Source organism: Saimiri boliviensis, chromosome 19 (genome assembly GCF_048565385.1).
Source record: "Saimiri boliviensis isolate mSaiBol1 chromosome 19, mSaiBol1.pri, whole genome shotgun sequence".
Taxonomy (NCBI): domain Eukaryota; kingdom Metazoa; phylum Chordata; class Mammalia; order Primates; family Cebidae; genus Saimiri; species Saimiri boliviensis.
In genome coordinates, this window is record NC_133467.1 from 33291382 (window position 1) to 33312509 (window position 21128).

Here is a 21128-nt window from a genome sequence, read left to right on the forward strand (position 1 = left end):
TCCTGGTCACCACCAGGGATGGAGAAGGGACACAGTGAGAGCAAGAAGAGGGAATCAAAGAGATTATTGACAGGTGTTCGCAGGTGTACACAGGAAAGAGCAACCCAACCCACCAGAACCCCATGCTCTAGATCAACTGCTTATAAAACATCAGCCCGGGAGAGGCCCAGTCATTCTGTAACCGTCTCAGAATGTCAGTCCCAGCCACCAGAAAACACAATGTGGACAAGGAATAGAGCCAAGAGATGGCATTTCCGGTGAGTCTAAAGGCTCGGTGATGTTCTGTCTCATAATGCAATCATTCACGCATTCATTTGTTGAGTCAGCAATCATTTATTGCATACTAAGCACTTGATGTATAAGGTGAAGCAGTTTGGATGGTTTTCTACTCTCATGGAGCCCATTAATAATTGACACACACTACTACATATCCAAAGGTTTCACCTTGATGCCAAACCAGCAGGACACAAAGCCTGCCCTTCATGAGAGGGCCTCTCACAGTGTCTTCCAGCTTCTGCTGTGTGTCATGTATTGACGTCCTCCAGACAGGTGTCTGCTTCCGCACAGCTTTGGGCTTCCCCAACCTGTGGCTTCCATTCCAGCTCCCTCTTCTGGGCAGTCCTCTTCTTGATGACTTCTTCTCAATTCCCTAAACTCCTCAGCGTCTGAAACTTCCTTCTTCACTCTCTTCCCATACCATAGCTTGTGCCTGATCATCGCCCAGAACAGGTTCTCTGAAACCTCAAGCACTTCTCTCCAAATCTCTGAACAACTTCCTGTATCTGGAATTTCTAACACTCTCCTTTTCCCCAGCACTTCCTCACTGAGGTTCCCTTTCCCAGAACTTATTTCTGTTTTCACTTTTCATCAGCCCACGTCCTGATCTTCTCTAGCCTCATCTACCCCTTGGGTGGGTCCCCCAGTTTGAACTCTGTGGCTTTATGAGCCTTTCACACCAGCCTTCTGACTGCAGCCTGAGAAGATCCCACAACTGGGCAGGTGGATGCTGCCTACAAATGGAAGTTTTTCTACCCGATGCTGAAAATAGATAGTTTACTTGTCTTTTTTTCAGTCTCCCTTTCCTTTTAGTGGTTATTTCGGACCTTTACCACTTTTTAGAAGCTCCCAGCCAATACAACCTCCTTGCTCACGTTAAGTAACTTTTATCCCCCAAACACAGTCCCTTTCAGGTAGGTTCTTCTGCCTGCTATTTAAATCCCCCTCTGCTCTCACTGGTGCAGTGGTCTTTTAATGGATCTTCACAACCCATTACTGGTCTTCTCCATTCCAATTCCTCCTCAGTGCTACAGCCAAAATACACACCTCATAGGAATAACACCCTCCCATGGCTTCCTGTGTCCTGTAGGATAATATCCTTCCTGACTGAAAAGCTTCCTTTTCCTTTCTTCATGTTCTCTCACCCGTTAATAAAATACTACATTGGGGGGGGGGGAAGTTTTCTTTTTTTTCCCCTCCTCTTCCTTCATTCAATTTTCCACATGGAATGGGGAAAAATATATTTCTGAATCATGAAGACTGTTTTGGCTGGTGGGTTTGTCTGCCCTCAGGCCACACAAAGTCTTTTCTTTGCTGAGGGTAAACTCAGTCGTGCACATCTGGATCCTAAAGAAAGAAGGTACTATAATCCCAGCACTTTGGGAGGCTGAGGCGAATGCATCATGAGGTCAAGAGATCGAGACCATCCTGGTCAACATGGTGAAACCCCGTCTCTACTAAAAATGCAAAAAATTAGCTGGGCATGGTGGTACAGCCTGTAGTCCCAGCTACTTGGGAGGCTGAAGCAGGAGAATTGCTTGAACCCAGAAGGCGGAAATTGCGGTGAGGTGAGATCGTGCCATTGCACTCCAGCCTGGGTAACAAGAGTGAAACTCTGTCAAAAAAGAAAGAAAGAAAGAAAGAAAATGCATAGCATATTGGATTCCAGTGGCAGTCCAATCATCAACAGTAAAGCTGATATTTCTGTACCTGTTACTGTGTCACTTCAGAATCTAGAGAGGGAAGGTTGTGAATAGTTGGCATTTACAAACCCATTCATAATAGACGCTCCATTATCTGGCTCTTGTTGCTACTTGTGTATCATCTAGTGTCTTTACTTTTCAATATCAATAACCCCTGGTCCCTGATCACCAAGCAGGCTGTGATCCAGTCATTCCAGACTACCTGTGGTTCCTTAAATAAGTAATACTGTTTCACTTGTCTGCCTATGCATAGCAAAATCTTTTCCTATTTTGATTCTCCACTTAACTCATCCTAAACTCCTGCTGTGAAGTCTTCTCTGATTAGCTCCAAACAGAGTAGCCGTTTCCCCCAAAGTTTTATTTATTTTTATTTCTTCTTCTTTTTTTTTTTTTTTTTAAGAGATGGAGTCTTACTCTGTCACTCAGGCTAAGTGCAGTGACCTGATCATAGCTCACTACAGCCTCAAACTCCTGGGCTCAAGCAATCATCCCACCTCAGCCTCCCAGTGTGCTGGGATTACAGATATGAGCCACCTCGCCTGGCTTCCAAAGTTCCTTACGCTTTCTCTCTTAACAGCAGTTTCCACATGCTATTGCCATTACTAGACCGTATACTTTTACAGTGCAAAGCTATCCCTTGTTCCTTCATGTACTGAATCCACCCATCACATTGCCTGGCATTCATGAGTGCTTAAAAACTTTTAATTTAATACAATATTAAGTAAACAAAGAAACGCAGGATTAAGCCGGGCATGGTGGCTCATGCCTATAATCCCAGCACTTTGGGAGGCCGAGGTGGGTGGATCACGAGGTCAAGAGATCGAGACCATCCTGGCCAACATGGTGAAACCACGTCTCTATTAAAAATACAAAAAATTATCTGGGCATGGTGGCGCATGCCTGTAGTCCCAGCTACTCGGGAGGCTGAGGCAGGAGAATTTCTTGAATTGGAGAATTGCCAGGAGGCAGAGGTTGTGGTGAGCTGAGATCGCGCCATTGCACTCGAGCCTGGATAACAAGAGTGAAACTCTGTCTCCAAAAAAAAAAAAAGAAATGCAGGGTTAAAAACGAATGCCAGCAATGAATCAAGCCTTCTTCGGAGTGACCTGAATACTACAAAAAGCAAAGATGTCTCACAGTAGAGGAATGATTACTCTGCTTGCAATGCAGGAATTATGTTAGCATATGAAACTAATTGCTTGATGGAGTAGAATAGGTTGTGAAGCATAGGAGCGTTTAATACTAAAGCAAGGCAGAGGGGCCTGAGAGGGTCTTCCTGCTCAATCTCTGTCCATCATACCTGAGACCTAGAGGCAACCTGAGTTCAATGATCACGATGTCCCTCACCTCAGGGATCTCTTTCCACCTGGCTTCCAAAGATGGGCATACACCAGCACTAACTGAGAAGAAGAACAGATCTGTATATTGGACCCTCTGCTTAGCACTGAGAAAACTGGTTTGAAGCCAATAAAGCTGGGCCCAAATGCAGAGATTGGCACCTTGACACAGGATTGTGGTTTATGGGATGTACCTCCAAGGGCAACTCTGCACTTATCCTATGGCCTCTGGCTTCCATATTTTCTAGGCACTTCTTTCTAGAGTAAAGGAATCAAAACTGGCCTGCTTCCCCTGCCAACCATCCTTGGAGACTAAGTACTGCCTTGTCTTCTACTGAGAGATGGCCGTATTTTTGGCACCTGCTTTTTCTTGTGGTAGGTCTTTCCTCTGTTTACATAGCAAAGGGGCTGAAGTAGAGATGGATGGAGCTGGACTTACAGCAGGACCAAATCATGATAGCCTGTTTTTGTTTCATTTTCAGCATCTTTCTGCCAGTTCTGGCCACCCCTCTTCCTCTGGAACGTGCTGATGTCAGCAAGTCCAGCTCTGTCATTTCTGTCCCCTGAGTCTGTTGGTTTCTGGTCATCTTATAATACTTTGACTGCACTCAGGACCAGTCTTTGTCCCTCCTCTTAACATACTTGCAGCCAAAACTGAGTATTGCTGCCTGGGGGCCTCCTTCTAGCCTTAAATTTCAGCTCATCATCTTCAGCTGCATTGGTCATGGCTCTGCTATTCTCCTTGATTCTCAGTGAGTATCTCTGCACCTGTTGGTTTAGGCTTCAGAATTTTCTAGAACTTTGATTAGGAGAACTGTCTCCCTGCCAACCTGGAACAGATTCAAATGTTTTTCAAGGATGAGCTTCTCCCTCTTTTCTCCATCTGGTAACTATTCTAATCCTTAAAAAGTCACTGAACCCATAGCCATTTGTAATTCAGGTTATCAGATTTTTTTTCTATTTTATTACGTTTGTAATGACAGATTTATGATAGTTTATCCATTTCTCTTTTTACTTAAGTTTTCCTAAATGTACTATTAGAAGACAAATGAATGGGCACTGGGTAGCAGCAAGTAGAGCCACGAAAGGAAATAGAACTGCAAAAACTATCATGTTTCATTGATCATGTTGTCTGTTTTCCTCTTAAAGGTGTTTCATACAGTGTTTTTCTAGTTTTCTTCAGTTTCTCATTGCTTAGAGTAATCTAGAGATTAACCTAGCGAGTCTGGTGATTGTGGAGCCAAAGAGACCTGGTTTTCCATCCTCCCTTTTTGATTTCTTAGCTGTCTGAGTTCGTATATTATCATACCTCACTGAAATCTTGCTCTCTCATCTATGAAGTGAGGATAATATTATGTTCCTCAGAGGTTTGTAGGAGTATTTTTTTTTTTACAAGATAACTAATATAAAGCATCTAACAGTGTCTGGTAAATCCCTATGCTAATCAATCACCTTCACTTCTTTTTTTTTTAAATTTTTTAATTGCATTTTAGGTTTTGGGGTACATGTGAAGAACATGCAAGATGGTTGCATAGGTACACACATGGCAGTGTGATTTGCTGCCTTCCTTCCCCTCACCTATATCTGTCATTTCTCCCCATGCTATCTCTCCCCAACTCCCCACCCCCATCCCTCCCCCATTTCCCCCCAACAGACCCCAGTCTGTAGTACTCCCCTCCCCATGTCCATGTGTTCTCATTGTTCAACACCTGCCTATGAGTGAGAACATGCGGTGTTTGATTTTCTGCTTTTGTGTCAGTTTGCTGAGAATGATGGTTTCCAGGTTCATCCATGTCCCTACAAAGGACACGAACTCATTGTTTTTGATGGCTGTGTAATATTCCATGGTGTATATGTACCACATTTTCCCTGTCCAGTCTATCATCGATGGGCATTTGGGTTGGTTCCAAGTCTTTGCTATTGTAAACAGTGCTGCAATGAACATTCGTGTGCATGTGTCCTTATAGTAGAACGATTTATAATCCTTTGGATATATACCCAGTAATGGGATTGCTGGGTCAAATGGGATTTCTATTTTTAGGTCATTGAGGAATTGCCACACTGTCTTCCACAATGGTTGAACTAATTTACACTCCCACCAACAGTGTAAAAGTATTCCTATTTCTCCACATCCTCTCCAGCATCTGTTGTCTCCAGATTTTTTAATGATCGCCATTCTAACTGGCGTGAGATGGTATCTCAATGTAGTTTTGATTTGCATTTCTCTAATGACCAGTGATGATGAGCATTTTTTCATATGTTTGTTGGCCTCCTGTATGTCTTCTTTCGTAAAATGTCTGTTCAAAGGCCTTCTCTGCATCAATTGAGATAATCATGTGGTTTTTGTCTTTGGTTCTGTTTATGTGGGGAATTATGTTTATGGACTTGGGTATGTTGAACCAGCCTTGCATCCCTGGGATGAAGCCTACTTGATCATGGTGGATAAGCTTTTTGATGTGCTGTTGCAATCAGCTTGCCAGTATTTTATTGAAGATTTTTGCATCTATGTTTATCATGCATATTGTCCTGAAGTTTTCTTTTCTTGTTGAGTCTCTGCTGGTTTTTGGTATCAGGATGATGTTTGTCTCATAAAATGATTTGGGAAGGATTCCCTCTTTTTGGATTATCTGGAATAGTTTAAGAAGGAATGGTACTAACTCCTCTTTGTATGTCTGGTAGAATTCAGCTGTGAACCCATCTGGACCTGGGTTTTTTTTTGGGTGGTAGGCTCTTAATCGCTGCCTCAACTTCAGACCTTGTTATTGGTCTATTCAGGGTTTCTGCTTCTTCCTGGTTTAGGCTTGGGAGGATGCAGGTGTCCAGGAATTTATCCATTTCTTCCAGGTTTACTAGTTTATGTGCATAGAGTTGTTTGTAATAATCTCTGATGATGGTTTGGATTTCTGTGGAATCTGTGGTGATATCCCCTTTATCGTTTTTTATTGCGTCAATTTGGTTATTCTCTCTTGTCTTTTTTATTAATCTGGCTAGTGGTCTGTCTATTTTGTTGATCTTTTCAAAAAACCAGCTCCTGGATTTATTGATTTTTTGAAGAGTTTTTTGTGTCTCTGTCTCCTTCAGTTCTGAACTGATCTTAGTTATTTCCTGTCTTCTGCTAGGCTTTGAGTTTTTTTGATCTTGCTCCTCTAGCTCTTTCAATTTTGATGATAGGGTGTCAATTTTAGATCTCTCCTTGCTTCTCATGTGGGCACTTATTGCTATATATTTTCCTCTAGAGACTGCTTTAAATGTGTCCTAGAGATTCTAGTATGTTGTGTCTTCGTTCTCGTTAGTTTCAAAGAACATCTTTATTTCTGCCTTCATTTCATTGTTTATCCAGTCAACATTCAAGAGCCAGTTGTTCAGTTTCCATGAAGCTGTGCGGTTCTGAGTTAGTTTCCCAATTCTGAGTTCTAACTCGATTGCATTGTGGTCTGAGAGACTGTTTGTTATGATTTCCGTTCTTTTGCATTTGCTGAGGAGTGATTTATTGCCAATTATGTGGTCAATTTTAGAGTAGGTGTGATGTGGTGCTGAGAAGAATGTATATTCTGTGGATTTGGGGTGGAGAGTTCTGTAAATGTCTATTAGGTTTGCTTGTTCCAGGTCTGAGTTCAGGTCCTGGATATCCTTGTTAATTTTCTGTCTGGTTGATCTGTCTAATATTGACAATGGGGTGTTAAAGTCTCCCACTATTATTGTGTGGGAGTCCAAGTCTCTTTGTAAGTCATTAAGAACTTGTTTTATGTATCTGGGTGCTCCTGTATTGGGTGCACATATATTTAGGATCGTTAGCTCTTCTAGTTGCAGTGATCCTTTTACCATTATGTAATGTCCTTCTTTGTCTCTTTTGATCTTTGTTGCTTTAAAGCCTATTTTATCAGAGATGAGAATTGCAACTCCTGCTTTTTTTTGCTCTCCATTTCCTTGGTAAATCTTCCTCCATCCCTTTATTTTGAGCCTTTGTGTATCCTTGCATGTAAGATGGGTTTCCTGGATCAATCACCTCCACTTCTATGTCTTGATGATCTAGTGCATCACCGGAGCCCACACAAGCCTCTCAATAGGACACTTTTGTGTTTAATGTAAGGTACTGACCACGTCCTAAACATCCATGCGTCCTCCACAGCATCCACAGCGAGTCCTGCCCTTCATGGGTGTACTACTGGGCCTTCCAGGCTCATCTGCACTTCCACCTCCTTCCTGAAGCCTTTCTGGTCTGTGCCTTCTGCAGTTACCCAACCTACTGCAGAGCTTCCAAGTCGCTTCCTGGCTATATCACTTCTGTACCTGCATATCAGGCTTGGAATGCTCACCTTCCTTCACAAGTACACATATTGGGGTGAGGTTAATGCATTACTCCCATATGCATAATATAACCTTGAGTTTTAGACAGCTGAAAAGAAGGCCTCACTGAGTCTGAGAGTGGCCACATTCTGAAGATTAAGGGAAGGAGGCTAATGAGAAGTTATTTGGAAACCAAGAAAAGAAACTATTCCAGGATAAACCACTGAACTACTCGAATCTGCCTGAAAAGCTGTGGGCCGGAGGTCCAAAGATGTTTGCTCCTTTTGAAAACTCCTATAAGATGGGGGTGGTGGGTGAGTTTTACAGCTGAAAACGCTTAGACCTTAGGGATTTCTGGAGGTTATAGGGCTCAGGAGTCTCTACAGCATTAAGAGGGAACTTATGGAGAGAAGAGTCCAAACATGGGGAAAGAAACCCCCATGTTTTAAAGATAGGCTGGCGTTGGAATCTGGAGGTTTGGAACTACAGGTACAGCTACTTTCTGAGCTGTTCATCTAAATCAGCTAAAAGAGCCCGCAAGTTGATAATGATGTTTACTTTTTGAATGGTAGGAAAAAAACAGAAGAAAAACAATATTTTATGCCACATGAAAATGACAAGAAATTTAAATTTCAACATCTAAGAAATAAAGGTTTATTGGGACATAGCGGTACTCATTTGCATACGTATATGTGGCTGTTCTCATGCTACAGTGGCAGAGCTGAGTGGTTGCAACAGAGACTGTATGGCCTACAAAGCTGAAAATATTACTGTCTGTCCCTTTACAGTAAGATTTTGCTTATTGGTCTAAATGCTGTGCCAATGCACACAGGCGAATCCTGCCCCTTTCCCCTGCCTTTGGCACTGCCCACCATGGCATCTTCACCTTCCTTGACCAGTGCATCTGCCCAGTGGCCTCCAGCACTCTCTTCTGTTAAGCCAAGAGGCTGCCTCACCACACTTTTACTTCAGGCAGTAATAACCAATCTAATTGACTATAATAGAAAACCAATCTACCCACCATCACGTGTGAAGGAAACAGGCTGAACCAGTTAGCTGTGGCAGAATTGGTCTCTGTGGTTCCTAGCCAGTGTCCCTGCGTCCTTGGAGTCTGGTCATCCCAGGAGAAGAAGGTCCCAACAGGCCTGACCTTGGAGGCTCTGCGTCAACCACTCTGTCTCTCATGGCTCTGTGAAGGCCTTCTAGAGCTCGTGTTCTTTGAATAAAGCCTTGGAAATTGACCTCACTCATTTCCTTCTTTCTTCCCCAGCCATTTGCATCAGACCTGGATTCCTAGGTAAGATTTTTTGGGGTTTCTGAGAGGGAGTCCTCCAAGCTCAGGAGCGGGGAAAATTTGAAGCTTCTTGAGCCACAGAGAAAGACTGGTTCAAAACAGGCCCAGCAGACTTCCTTTCTGGCTTCCTGCCTCACCCATTCAGTCTTGTGTGGGCAGATTGCCACCTCCAGAATTTAGAAGGGTTTTGGGTGGTTTACCCTGACAGGGCACCTCTCCCCATTTGGTTTCTGTGGTCACTCAGCCAACATCCCAGTAATAGCTAGGCTCATTTTAGGTCTACAATGCACTTCACCGCCTCATGAGCATACCTGAAAAATGAACTTCCTTTTGGGTTCTTCTCGTTGGTTTCCAGCATATCCGGGTCTCCCTGCCAGGCTTAATGGTATTTTTGAATTGAAATGCATTGCTGCTTGTAGCACATAGCTTGGCCGGTAGAGTAGAGGCTGGATTTCCTGCTCAGGGAGTCTTTGGGGAATGCACACATTGCAAACCCAAGGAGAGGGAGGCTAAGGGTTGTGGATTATCAGTTTCTTGTACATTAATCCCCCTAGTCTCCCCTTCTGCTTGATCGTATAGACTTTAGCAGAGGGGAACAGCTACAAACATTGCTATTGTTGTGGAGAATCCTATACCCCGAAGGATGCAATTTGGTTCCTTAAGAAATGCTGCTCCCGGGTTCTCATCTTGACATTCAGATTATTCTTTTCTCTTATTTATCGATGTTCCCTGAGTTCACTAAAAAAAAAAAAAAAGCCAGAAATGTAGTATGCACCTTACAAATGTTTGCTGTCTGAGAGGCTCTTTTCTGGTCTCCCTACATAGCCATCTCTACCCTCCTTGCACGTCTTGGTGGAAGGAAGAGAATTTCTGTTAGTCTTTCCTTTTTTTTTTTCTTTTTCATTTCTTTCTTTCTTTTTGAGATGGAGTCTTGCTCTGTTGCTCAAGCTAGAGTGCAGTAGCATGACCTCAGCTCACTACAACCTCCAACTCCTGGATTCAAGAGATTTCTGACTAATTTTTGTATATTTTTTTCATAGAGACAGGGTTTCACCATGTTGTCCAGGCTGGTCTCGAACTCCTGACCTCAAGTGATCCACTCGCCTTGGTCTCCCAAAGTGCTGGGATTACAAGCATGAGCCACCACGCCCCATCTCTGTTAGTCTTTTCTATTTCCAGAGTTCTAGTCAGGAAACTGAACCAAGTCCTAGAATTCTCACAACTTATCTGGAAGCTCTATGGATCCTCTCTTCTGCTTCTAGTCCCCAGAATTAGACTAAACTCTTGGGGCTCTGGGACTCTGACTCTTCTCTTTTCCAGTGCTCTGTATTTCTTCTGAGCTGGGCGCTTGAACAAGGAACAATTTCATAGGAAGCAGCAAGGCTGGGCATGATGGGCCACTGATAGTGAGAGAGAGTTAAGTTGTTCAGCCTAAATTACAGACACTCTGCCTCCATCTGGCTGCCATGGAGAAAGACAGAGTCATGAAGGAGAAAAACACAACAGATATTCTCTTTACACCTCTGTTCTGGCCTGGGGCTTCCACTTTTGGGCAGTGTAGTCATAGGGCCACCACTTTGATCATAAAATCTACCCGGTTATTTCACAGATGAGGAAAATGATGGAGCACATGGCTACAGACCCTCTGAGCTCCTCTCAGGTGTCTAGCTAACAACCTGTGTCTTTGCAGCGTCTCCGTCTAGAGTGCGGCTGGTGGGGGGCCCCCACCGCTGTGAAGGGCGGGTGGAGGTGGAACAGAAAGGCCAGTGGGGCACCGTGTGTGCTGACGGCTGGGACAAAAACGAGGTGGCTGTGTTGTGCCGGGAGCTGGGCTGTGGCGATGCCAACGGAACCCCCAGCGGTTATTTATATGAGCCACCAGCAGAAAAAACCCAAGAGGTCCTCATCCAAGAGATCAGATGCACAGGAACAGAAGATACATTGGCTCAATGTGAGCAAGAAGCAGCTTATGATTGTTCACATGATGAGGATGCTGGGGCCTCGTGTGAGAGTGAGTACATGATGGGGCTCCGGGACCATGTGCCAGCTGCCATACCCATCATGGCCAGGGGCATTGGCCTTTGTTCCCCACCGCAGACTTTCACACCATGGCGAATTGGTACCTCGCCCCCACATCTCATACTTTATCAGTTGGTAGTGCTGGAGATAAACAACATTCTCACTTAGAACTGCGACTGCAACTTGGTTGAGCAAATGCTTTTTACCTTAGTTTCAATCTATATGAGAACCTGTTTCACTTATTTACACACGTGCAACATGCACACCACTAAACATGTGTGGAATAGAGTATCCTGTATCTAAAGCTGGGCAGGGAGTTATGGGGAAAGAAATGAGCTCACACAGTATAATGTATGCTTTTTACAAAACAGTTTCAGTTTTCCAGGAGTTTATCTTCTAGTCAGGTAGATAAGAGATATTCATAGGAAACTAACAGAATCTAACAGATAGGTGGATAGGTGAGAGAGAGACCCAGAGACAAACAGATCTGTGTTCCTTCGATTCTCTCCATTTACTTGCTTTCTACGTATGAATAGTCTCTCCTCTTTTGCCCATTAGACAGTGATGTGACTGAGGAGCTAGTCCGTGTCTTCTCTTTCTTTGTCTCCCCACAGAATTTGTTTCTAGAGAAACAGTCACCATTTGCCTTGACACTGAAGACTCAGTCCTATTTTTTAGAAAGACTGAGGGCTGGGAGCACTGATCTGAGATACCTAGTTCCCAATGCCAACAATAAACCAACAAGCGTTTGGTGCTGAACATATCTTTTATGTTATGATTGTATTTATTTTAAAAAATCTACACAAGATCTCTTGTGAGGGACAAATGTGGACGTGAAAACAATTTGAAAAATTAAAATGCTACAGAAATGATAATGATTCAGCTTGGAATTTGGAAACTACATTTTCTTCATTGATTTACTCATTCATTCTTTCAACAGGCATCTATGAGGCAGTGTTAAGCCCTTTAGCATGCCTTGTACTGAACACAAAGAACTGAGAGATGTGTCCATTGGCTCCCCTTTACTGAGAAGACCATGTTCTGGCAGGGAACTGACACATTCTCTTTCTTTCTCTCCAGACTCAGAAAGCTCTTTCTCCCCAGTCCCAGAGAATGTCAGGCTGGCTGATGGCCCTGGGCACTGCAAGGGACGCATAGAAGTGAAGCACCAGGACCAGTGGTATAGTGTATGCCAGGCAGGCTGGAACCTCCGGGCCACAAAGGTGGTGTGCCGGCAGCTGGGATGTGGGAGGGCTGTACTGACGCAGAAACGCTGCCACAAGCCTGCCCAGGGCCAAAGACCCATCTGGCTGAGCCAGATGTCATGCTCAGGACGAGAAGCAACCCTTCAGGATTGCCCTTCTGGGCCTTGGGGGAGTAACAGCTGCAACCATGATGAAGACACATGGGTGGAATGTGAAGGTAATGCTTGTGCATCCAGGGGCTAGGTTTATTCATAGATTTAATTATGTGGAATCTCATTCAAACCGTGTTTACAAAGAGCTACTCATGCACCAAAGGACCATTGCAAACTTCTTTATTTTATTTTATTTTATTTTTTTTTTGAGACGGAGTTCTGCTCTTGTAACCCAGGCTGGAGTGCAATGGCGCAATCTCGGCTCACCGCAACCTCTGCCTCTTGGGTTCAGGCAATTCTCCTGCCTCAGCCTCCTGAGTAGCTGGGATTACAGGCACGCGCCACCATGCCCAGCTAATGTTTTGTATTTTTAGTAGAGACAGGGTTTCACCATGTTGACCAGGATGGTCTCGATCTCTTGACCTCGTGATCCACCCGCCTCGGCCTCCCAAAGGGCTGGGATTACAGGCTTGAGCCACCGCGCCCGGCGCAAGCTTCTTTAATTGGACAGATAGACAATTCTTTTTTAAAAAATTGAAATAATAACACCCACTTTTGTATCTGAAAATACTTTAAATATTAAGTACTATATTAATATTAACTTATTATTTTGAATTCTATATTGCATGAACAAGGTACATCTTTCCATGTATCTGTTAAGTTCTTCAATTTTTATTTATTTATTTATTTATTTATTTTTGAGACGGAGTTTCGCTCTTGTTACCCAGGCCGGAGTGCAATGGCGCGATCTCGGCTCACCGCAACCTCCGCCTCCTGGGTTCAGGCAATTCTCCTGTCTCAGCCTCCTGAGTAGCTGGGATTACAGGCACGTGCCACCATGCCCAGCTAATTTTTTGTATTTTTAGTAGAGATGGGGTTTCACCTTGTTGACCAAGGTTGGTCTCGATCTCTTGACCTTGTGATCCACCCGCCTCGGCTTCCCAAAGTGCTGGGATTACAGGCTTGAGCCACCGCTCCCAGCCAAGTTCTTCAATTTTTAAAACTTACTAGAATGTCATTTATAAATGTTAGATTTATAAAATAGATGGAGAAGTGAAAAGATCCTTGTGAGGGAAGCCAAACCTGGTGGAGAGCTAGAGAAGGAGTTCTAATCACAGAAACACATGTGGAGAGTTTCAAGTGTGCTGATGGGGTTTGGTGAGAATATAGGTAATCTTGGCCAGGTACAGTGGTTCATGTCTATAATACCAGCACTTTGGGAAGCCAAGGTGGGAGGAGCACCTGAGCCCAAGAGTTTGAGACTAGCCTGAGCAACGTATAGAAAACCCTATCTCCTTAAAAAAAAAAAAAAAATGCCGAGCCAGGCGCGATGGCTCACGCCTGTAATCCCAGCACTTTGGGAGGCCAAGGTGGGTGGATGACAAGGTCAAGAGATCGAGACCATCCTGGTCAACATGGTGAAACCCCATCTCTACTAAAAATACAAAAAATTAGCTGGGCATGGTGGCGCGTGCCTGTAATCCCAGCTACTCGGGAGGCTGAGGCAGGAGAATTGCCTGAATCCAGGAGGCGGAGGTTGCGGTGAGCCGAGATGGCGCCATTGCACTCCAGCCTGGGTAACAAGAGTGAAAAAAAACTCCGTCTCAAAAAAAAAAAAAAAAAAAATGCTGAGCTTGGTGGCATGCACCTGTAGTCCCAGCTACTCAGGAGGCTGAGGTGGGAGGATTGCTGAGGCCCTCGAGGTCGAGGCTGCAGTGAGCGCTGATCACACCACTGCACTCCAGCCCGGGCAGCAGAGTGAGATCATGTCTCAAAACAAACAAACAAAAAATACAAAATGAAAAAAAATTAAAAATAAATGATCTTATTTTTTCTCCTTTCCCTTCCTCTCTCCAATCCCTGACTTCCTCCCCCATCCTGCAGATGCCTTTGCCTTGAGACTAGTAGGAGGAGACAAGTTATGCTCTGGGCGACTGGAGGTGCTGCACAGGGGCGTATGGGGCTCTGTCTGTGACGATGGTTGGGGAGCAAAGGAGGACCAGGTGGTATGCAAGCAACTGGGCTGTGGGCAGTCCCTCTCTCCCTCCTTCAAAGACCGGAAAAGCCATGGCCCTGGGGTTGGCCGCATCTGGCTGGATGATGTTCGTTGCTCAGGAGAGGAGCAGACCCTGGAGCAGTGCCAGCACAGATTCTGGGGGTATCATGACTGCACCCACCAGGAAGATGTGGCTGTCATCTGCTCAGGTAAGTCCTGCAGATGCAGTTCATGAGGGCTGGCAAGGAGGATGACAAAGGAAGAGGAAATGGTGGGGATGTAGTCTGGGGAAAAGGGAATTTCCACACAAGCTCCATGAAGCTGCTCATAGTCACCAACTGCTCTGTAAGTACTTCCAGGCATATGGCGGGAAGTCCAGGCCATGTGGCAGGTTTTATTCCTGGAGTCAGTGGGTAGAGGTAGGGCTGACACTATACAGGTATTGATTGTGAGAATATATAGGTATTGAATGTAAAAACAAGAGGTTTTTTTCTTTTTTGTATAGCAGAGCAGTGTCCTACAATCCTAGACCTTTTATGACACTTAAAAAATGATGTTTCATCCTCTGATTGCCCCAATAAAAACCTTTGTTTTCCATCCCTATACAAAAATTATTTGAGCAACATCTTTGTATTAAACATAAAGTGAGAGTTGGAGAAAATAAGCAACTCTTCGAAATCATTAAAATTGCTTTCAAATCATATAGCAGAACCATAACAGTCTTTACTCTCAACCCGAGGTTATTACCTTAGAAATAACCTTGAAACTCTAAGTTTTTTTTTTTTTTTTTGAGACGGAGTTTCGCTCTTGTTACACAGGCTGGAGTGCAATGGCACGATCTCGGCTCACCGCAACCTCCGCCTCCTGGGCTCAGGCAATTCTCCTGCCTCAGCCTCCTAAGTAGCTGGGATTACAGGCACACGCCACCACGCCCAGCTAGTTTTTTTTTTTTTTTTTTTTTTTTTTTTTTTTTTTTTTTTGTATTTTTAGTAGAGACGGGGTTTCACTATGTTGACCAGGATGGTCTCGATCTCTCGACCTCGTGATCCACCCGCCTCGGCCTCCCAAAGTGCTGGGATTACAGGCTTGAGCCACCGCGCCCGGCCGAAACTCTAAGTTTAATCTGTGAAAGATGGTTCTACCTCATTCCATTTGTCATCACTCCCAGATTTTAAATTAGTCTGTGATGGTGGGACTGTGGTAGGGAGCTCTCTGAAAATGTCCATGAGAGAGTCTCATCAGAGAGACCACAATACCAGCCCTGAACTATAGACCTCTTCAGGGGATTGAAGGGATAAGGAAAAAGCCCTGTCCCAATTCGGGTTCGAAAGTGCAAGTGTAGCCCCTGGATGGCTGACTCCAAAGAGCCACGGGTTTGAAGCCCAATTGTGTAATCAGCGTGGGGTTACCTGATTAAACCACTAACTTTGGAATTAGGTAAGAACTGATAGTTGATCGGGGCATGTGGGGAGCAGTTAGTGCCCAGAAAAGAATCGATTCGGCTGCAGGAGGCTAGGGTTTGAGACCTGCTGCTGCTACCTTGAAGCTGTGTCATGTTCATCACCTAACTCCTCTGAACCTGGGTGTTTTCATGGGTGAAGTGGAAAGACGCTTGTCTGATTTACCTCAAAGACTTTGTGACTCTGTGAGAATAAGATATGTTAGTATCTGTCAGTACTGTTAGTGACTCACATACAGCTAGATAAGTCCCTGGGGTACCGCACCAGGTTCTGGACTGGCTCACACCAGTGTGGGACCTGTGCCTAGCTTAGCTCTTTTTCCTATGTTGGGGCTCCAGTCTTCTTCTTTAGCTGATGTGAGTTTCAATTGAATAATTTCTTCCTATCCTTACTGCATTTTCCTCTTCTCTTTCCAGAAGAGTATCCTGGCGTTCTCCATGCTTGACCTGGCCCCACTGGCCCTGCCTGCTCCCTGCTTGTTCTCCTGGGCTCTGATTATCCTTGTCCTCATGCTGGGCCTCAGGCTTGAGGTTGAAAGTGGCTTGAGCCACTACTCCCTCATCTGCTCAGGAGTCTGGGCCTATGCCTTGCTCTCAGGGACAGACTTCCCGATTGCTGCCTGTGTATGTGAGCTGTTGAGTTACTCTTGCTGGGGAAGATGAGCTTCCAGGTATTCTGCGCTCACCCCTGACCCTTTGGCATTGGTTCTGGCCTCTCCTGCCTCTTCCCAAGCTGCCTGGATTCCTCAGGCATGTCACTTTGACCGGAAGTAAAGATCATTACTGAGGCAAGGTCTGTGTCTGCAAACAACATGTAAGGAATGAAACAATGAAAGGAGCATTTGAAAGGAAATGTGGGTAGACAATTTCCTGAAACTTGAGGGAAAGCTTAGAATCATTTTGATTGAACTTTTTTTTTTTCTTCTTCTCAAGCTTAAGGTGATCACCACGGCAACACTGCACTATCCTGCTGTTTCTTCATGTAGGTAGACTATTCTTTCAGGAGCAGAGGAGTGTCCTATAATCCTAGACCTTTGCATGACACTTAAAAAACAGTGTTTCATCCTCTGATTGCCCCAATACAAATTTGTGTTTATCATCCCTATACAACCTGCTAACATGGTTGACATTTAACAAGAGGAATGTCAAAAAGACACTTTACTTTATTCAAAGAAAAATATATTGGTTACTGGGAAAAGGCCCAGAAAGAGGCAGAGAGAGGTCAGGGAAGGATAAAGTTGTGTCTTATGCCAAGCAGAAAATATCATTTTCACTTTCTCAGCTGAGACTTTGGGGCCTGTAAGCCTGAGGCAAGACGGAATAATACAAAGGAGAGAATCAAGATTTGATAGTAAAAATTGACTTTAGACTCTGAGTCTAGGCTGAGTACTTATCATATGGCTATATTTACACATTTACGCTTGCCAAATAAATCAGACTTCACAGTCTTGACAGTTGTGATATTTCTTTCTGCCCACAGAGAAGCAGCTGCGTCAGATTCTCTGCGGCAGTCTCTTAAACAGGGTTAGGTAGAAGAGAACCCTCCAGCAAGCGCATCAGGTTCAGGCCATGCTTGTCATGTTTGCTCTGCATTATTCAGGTATGAAATGTGAGACGGATTGCCTGCAGAAAGAGCTAGAGTCCCAGGCGTCCCCAGACTTTTTACACAGGGGGCCAATTCACTGTCCCTCAGATGGTTGAAGGGCCGCCACATATTGTGCTCCAGTCACTGACCACCAATGAAAGAGGTGCCCCTTCCTGAAGTGTGGCGGGGGGCCAGATAAATGGCCTCAGGGGGCCACATGTGGCCCGCAGGCCGTAGTTTGGGGACGCCTGAGCTAGACTCTTGAATACTGGCTATGGGATCCCATGGCTTGTAATGACACTGAAGTGTGTTTCTGCAACCTAACCCACTGTTCCATTGTAACTCAATTTGTTTAATAAATATTTAAAAGCTAGTAGGGGTAAATAGGTAGAGAAACCTAGATTCAGAAAAGGCAAGAAAATGCTTTACCACGTGGACCAGAGAACAAGAAGCTGAGTGACTATGTTTATGATACTTTCAAACATTTTTGGAAAACTAGCAAATACAATGAGGTTGGCTGGTTACTCTTAATACATTCCCCACCTACACTGGGGAATGCAACCTGCTTTACTCAGTCTACTGATACAAATGCTAACTCATCTACAAACACCTTCACAGACACACATAGAAATGTTTAACCAAATATATGGACACCCCGTAACTCAGTGAAATGAACATATAGAGTTAACCATCACAGGTAGTTTCAGGGAAAGTGATAAGGAGGAGTATTGGACAAAATGGTGAAAGAAAAAGATGAGCTCAGGGATTTGAATTCACAGCTCAATTATCACATTAATTACCTGAAAACTTTCGTATGTGCTCTGAAGGAAAACCCTTATGTCCTGTAGCTACAGAACTGAGATTGCTGAAAATCAAATGCAGGATCTTAATTGTGCAACTGGCTAAACTACAAAGCAATTTAACCCCCCAAACTTTCAAAATGTTTACCATTAAACTGCAGGCATTGATTGGGAAATAATGAGATCCTGTAATTTAGGATGGGGATGTGTGAGAAAACTCTGAAGAAGCCTAACCACACCTGGCAGAGTGGCATCCACACCCCAGAGGTCTTGACCTCTCTTTTCCATCTGAGGGACTAAACTTTTATTGCCTGAGGAAACTGTATGACCCCACAGAGTCATGAAAGACAATGCTGATTCTCCTCAGGACCCACCCCTACCACTTTTCTTTGATTCTAGAGCTATAACTATCTCACATTGCAACAGGCCCCTAAAGGTGAGATATAAATTGTGACCCATGAGGAGGTCACACTACACTCCAGAAGAACTGCTTGAATTTTTCTTTTTTTTTTTTTTATGAGACGGAGTTTCACTCTTGTTACTCAGGCTGGAGTGCAATGGCGTGATCTCGGCTCACCGCAACCTCCGCCTCCTGGGTTCAGGCAATTCTCCTGTCTCCGCCTCCTGAGTAGCTGGGATTACAGACATGCGCCAACATGCCCAGCTAATTTTTTTGTATTTTTAGTAGAGACGGGGTTTCACCATGTTGACCAGGATGGTCTCGATTTCTCGACCTCGTGATCCACCCGCCTCGGCCTCCCAAAGTGCTGCGATTACAGGCTTGAGCCACCGCGCCCGGCCTGCTTGAATTTTTCTAATTCAAACAGACAGAAATCTAGGGAACAGATGTGATAATGCATATTAAAGGCATAAGATAATGATAAAAGGAAGTTAAGTTCGATTAGGCTGAATTTGTTAATACGGGTTTGCAAAGTATATGTTTTTTCTTTAATGTTGCAGCTCAGGAAGGTGAAAAGGGCTCTCGCAGTTTGTTTGGTTAGTAGGACAAAACATGGAACTAAAGGTGAGCCACGAAGAGTGAGGCCGCACACGCCGCCTTGGTTTAATGTAGAGGGAGGGATTCCAAGGCTTAGGGAAAGTGAACTGTTAAAGTGGTTTTATCATTTAAGACCTACTCACACACACTAGAATGGCTCAGAAGACATACATTTTATCATAGCTCAGACATGATGACTGCAATTGTTATGAGTACTCCTCCTCATTTTGTTATAAATATATATTCGCGGGTGCTTGTGTGTATATCTTTCTTATCCCCTTATTGTGTAACTAAAATGTATTAACTTATGATATTTAAGAATTGTTAATTTTACATCACAGTATTTACATTAAGGACATAAAGAAGAAGAGTAAACATCACTCAAGAACTTTACTTTCTCTTCTGGGTAAGGGATTAGCATGTTTTTAGGTGTACGTAAGAGAATTTTATCAAGTTGGTGGAATGATGGTCTTTATTTCGCATGTAAGTATGGTTTAAGGAGATGTGTATGGGTGCCAGTGTGACAAGAGGGGGACTTGTAATAATTGATTTTATGTCCATTTGACTGGATCATCAAGTGTCCAGATAACATTATTTCAGAATGTTCCTGTGAGAATGTTTTCAGGTTAGATTCGCATATGGATCAGAAGACTGAGAAAAGTAAACTGGAGCCAAGTCTCTTTAAGACTTTACCAATTCATAAAGTACTGCCCTAAACTCATGTTTCCAAAGGCTTTCTCCCTCTTTGATCACATAATCAGGAATGAACTCTAATGTTTCCCTTCCTGTTATTTAGACTTGGACAAGGCTTATCTTCTGTGTTTCTGGAACAAATCCACCCATCAAATAAGTCATATCTCCTCAATAGCATAGTATGGAGAGAAAAGTCTCTCCCTTCCATGGAAACATGAGGAGTAAAGAATGTGAATCCCTAACAGTATACAGCAGAGCCCCACTAAATAAACAACTAATACTATTTTGAAAATTCAATCAAAGTGATCATGCATTTTAATTCCTAGACATTAATCTGTTATGTGGCTCTGTTAGCTTTTATTGTGCTAACAAAACATGCCAATATCTCATGGTTTACAATGTAATCTTGTATTTCCTGCCCAGAAATAAAACTGAGAGTTACAGGTCAGCTGAAATTTTGCTGGGTTCAGCTGGCTTCAGCTGGTCTTGGTTCTAGGCTGCAGGATGGGTTCAAGTTTCCTCCGACTGTCTTCTCATTCTGAGATCTTGGTTAAAGGAGCATCTAATCCAACCATGCAGCTGAAATTCAGTGTCTGCTTGGATGTACCAACTGCCTTGTATACTTATATTGGAAGACCAGCTCCCAATATGTCAACATGAATTCAAGATCTTTCAAAGTGATCAAGTGGTTGGTGAAAAAAAAAAAAAAAAAAGACAAAAGCAGTTTTCTTCAAAGGTGGGCCTAGGAGAGATATCATGTAACACTGCTCCATGGATGTCTAACATTTCCCTGAAAACCTCAGTTTTTTATTTAGGCTCTTTCAATAGGGGAGAGTGAGTGAGGTTATACATTATGGTAATAATCATACAAAAAAAATACATTTGCAACCATTGACCAAAGACCACAATATGATATTGTAAAAGCCGAACAATGTAAAAGTTACTTTCTGTGTGTCAGCATAGAAACCATACACTTTAGCTAGAATAGAGGTTAAACATAAACTTATCGGCAAGGAAAGCACTGGGCTCACAGCTGCAGGGGGAGCAGGATCTGACACCAGACAACCAGCTTGACCACAAAACTGCAAGAGGGGGGCCTCTATGCAGGCCTAGAGGAGCAGTGGGAGAAGAAAGACTTTTACATCCTTATCTCAACCACAGAGGTTTCTTTCAAAACAACCCCTCCTGAGTAGCTGGGACTACAGGCGCACATCACCATGCCTACTGAATTTAAAATTTTTCCTTGTACAGACAGGATGTTATGTTGCCCAGGCTGGTCTTGAACTACTGAGCTCAAGCGGTTCTCCTGCCTTGGTAGATAATTC

At 43.8% G+C, this 21128-nt stretch overlaps 1 protein-coding gene across 1 annotated transcript; it reads left to right on the top strand.

The window, feature by feature from the left end:
• Nucleotides 1-3779: 3779 nt before the first annotated feature.
• Nucleotides 3780-17984, top strand: CD5L (CD5 molecule like). Its single transcript, XM_010348506.2, has 6 exons — nucleotides 3780-4068; nucleotides 8874-8900; nucleotides 10588-10908; nucleotides 11997-12338; nucleotides 14158-14478; nucleotides 16146-17984. Exons 1-6 carry the CDS (start codon nucleotides 4041-4043, stop codon nucleotides 16172-16174), a joined length of 1068 nt encoding a protein of 355 aa, XP_010346808.1. The 5' UTR covers nucleotides 3780-4040; the 3' UTR covers nucleotides 16175-17984.
• The last annotated feature ends 3144 nt before the right edge of the window (nucleotides 17985-21128 follow it).

Bases quoted from the DNA above. Each gene is read 5' to 3' on its own strand.
- CD5L (XM_010348506.2), top strand. From the start codon at position 4,041: ATGGCTCTGCTATTCTCCTTGATTCTCA. The intron at 8,901-10,587 runs GTAAGATTTTTT...GTGTCTTTGCAG, and splicing joins CATCAGACCTGGATTCCTAG to CGTCTCCGTCTAGAGTGCGG. The intron at 12,339-14,157 runs GTAATGCTTGTG...CCCATCCTGCAG, and splicing joins CACATGGGTGGAATGTGAAG to ATGCCTTTGCCTTGAGACTA.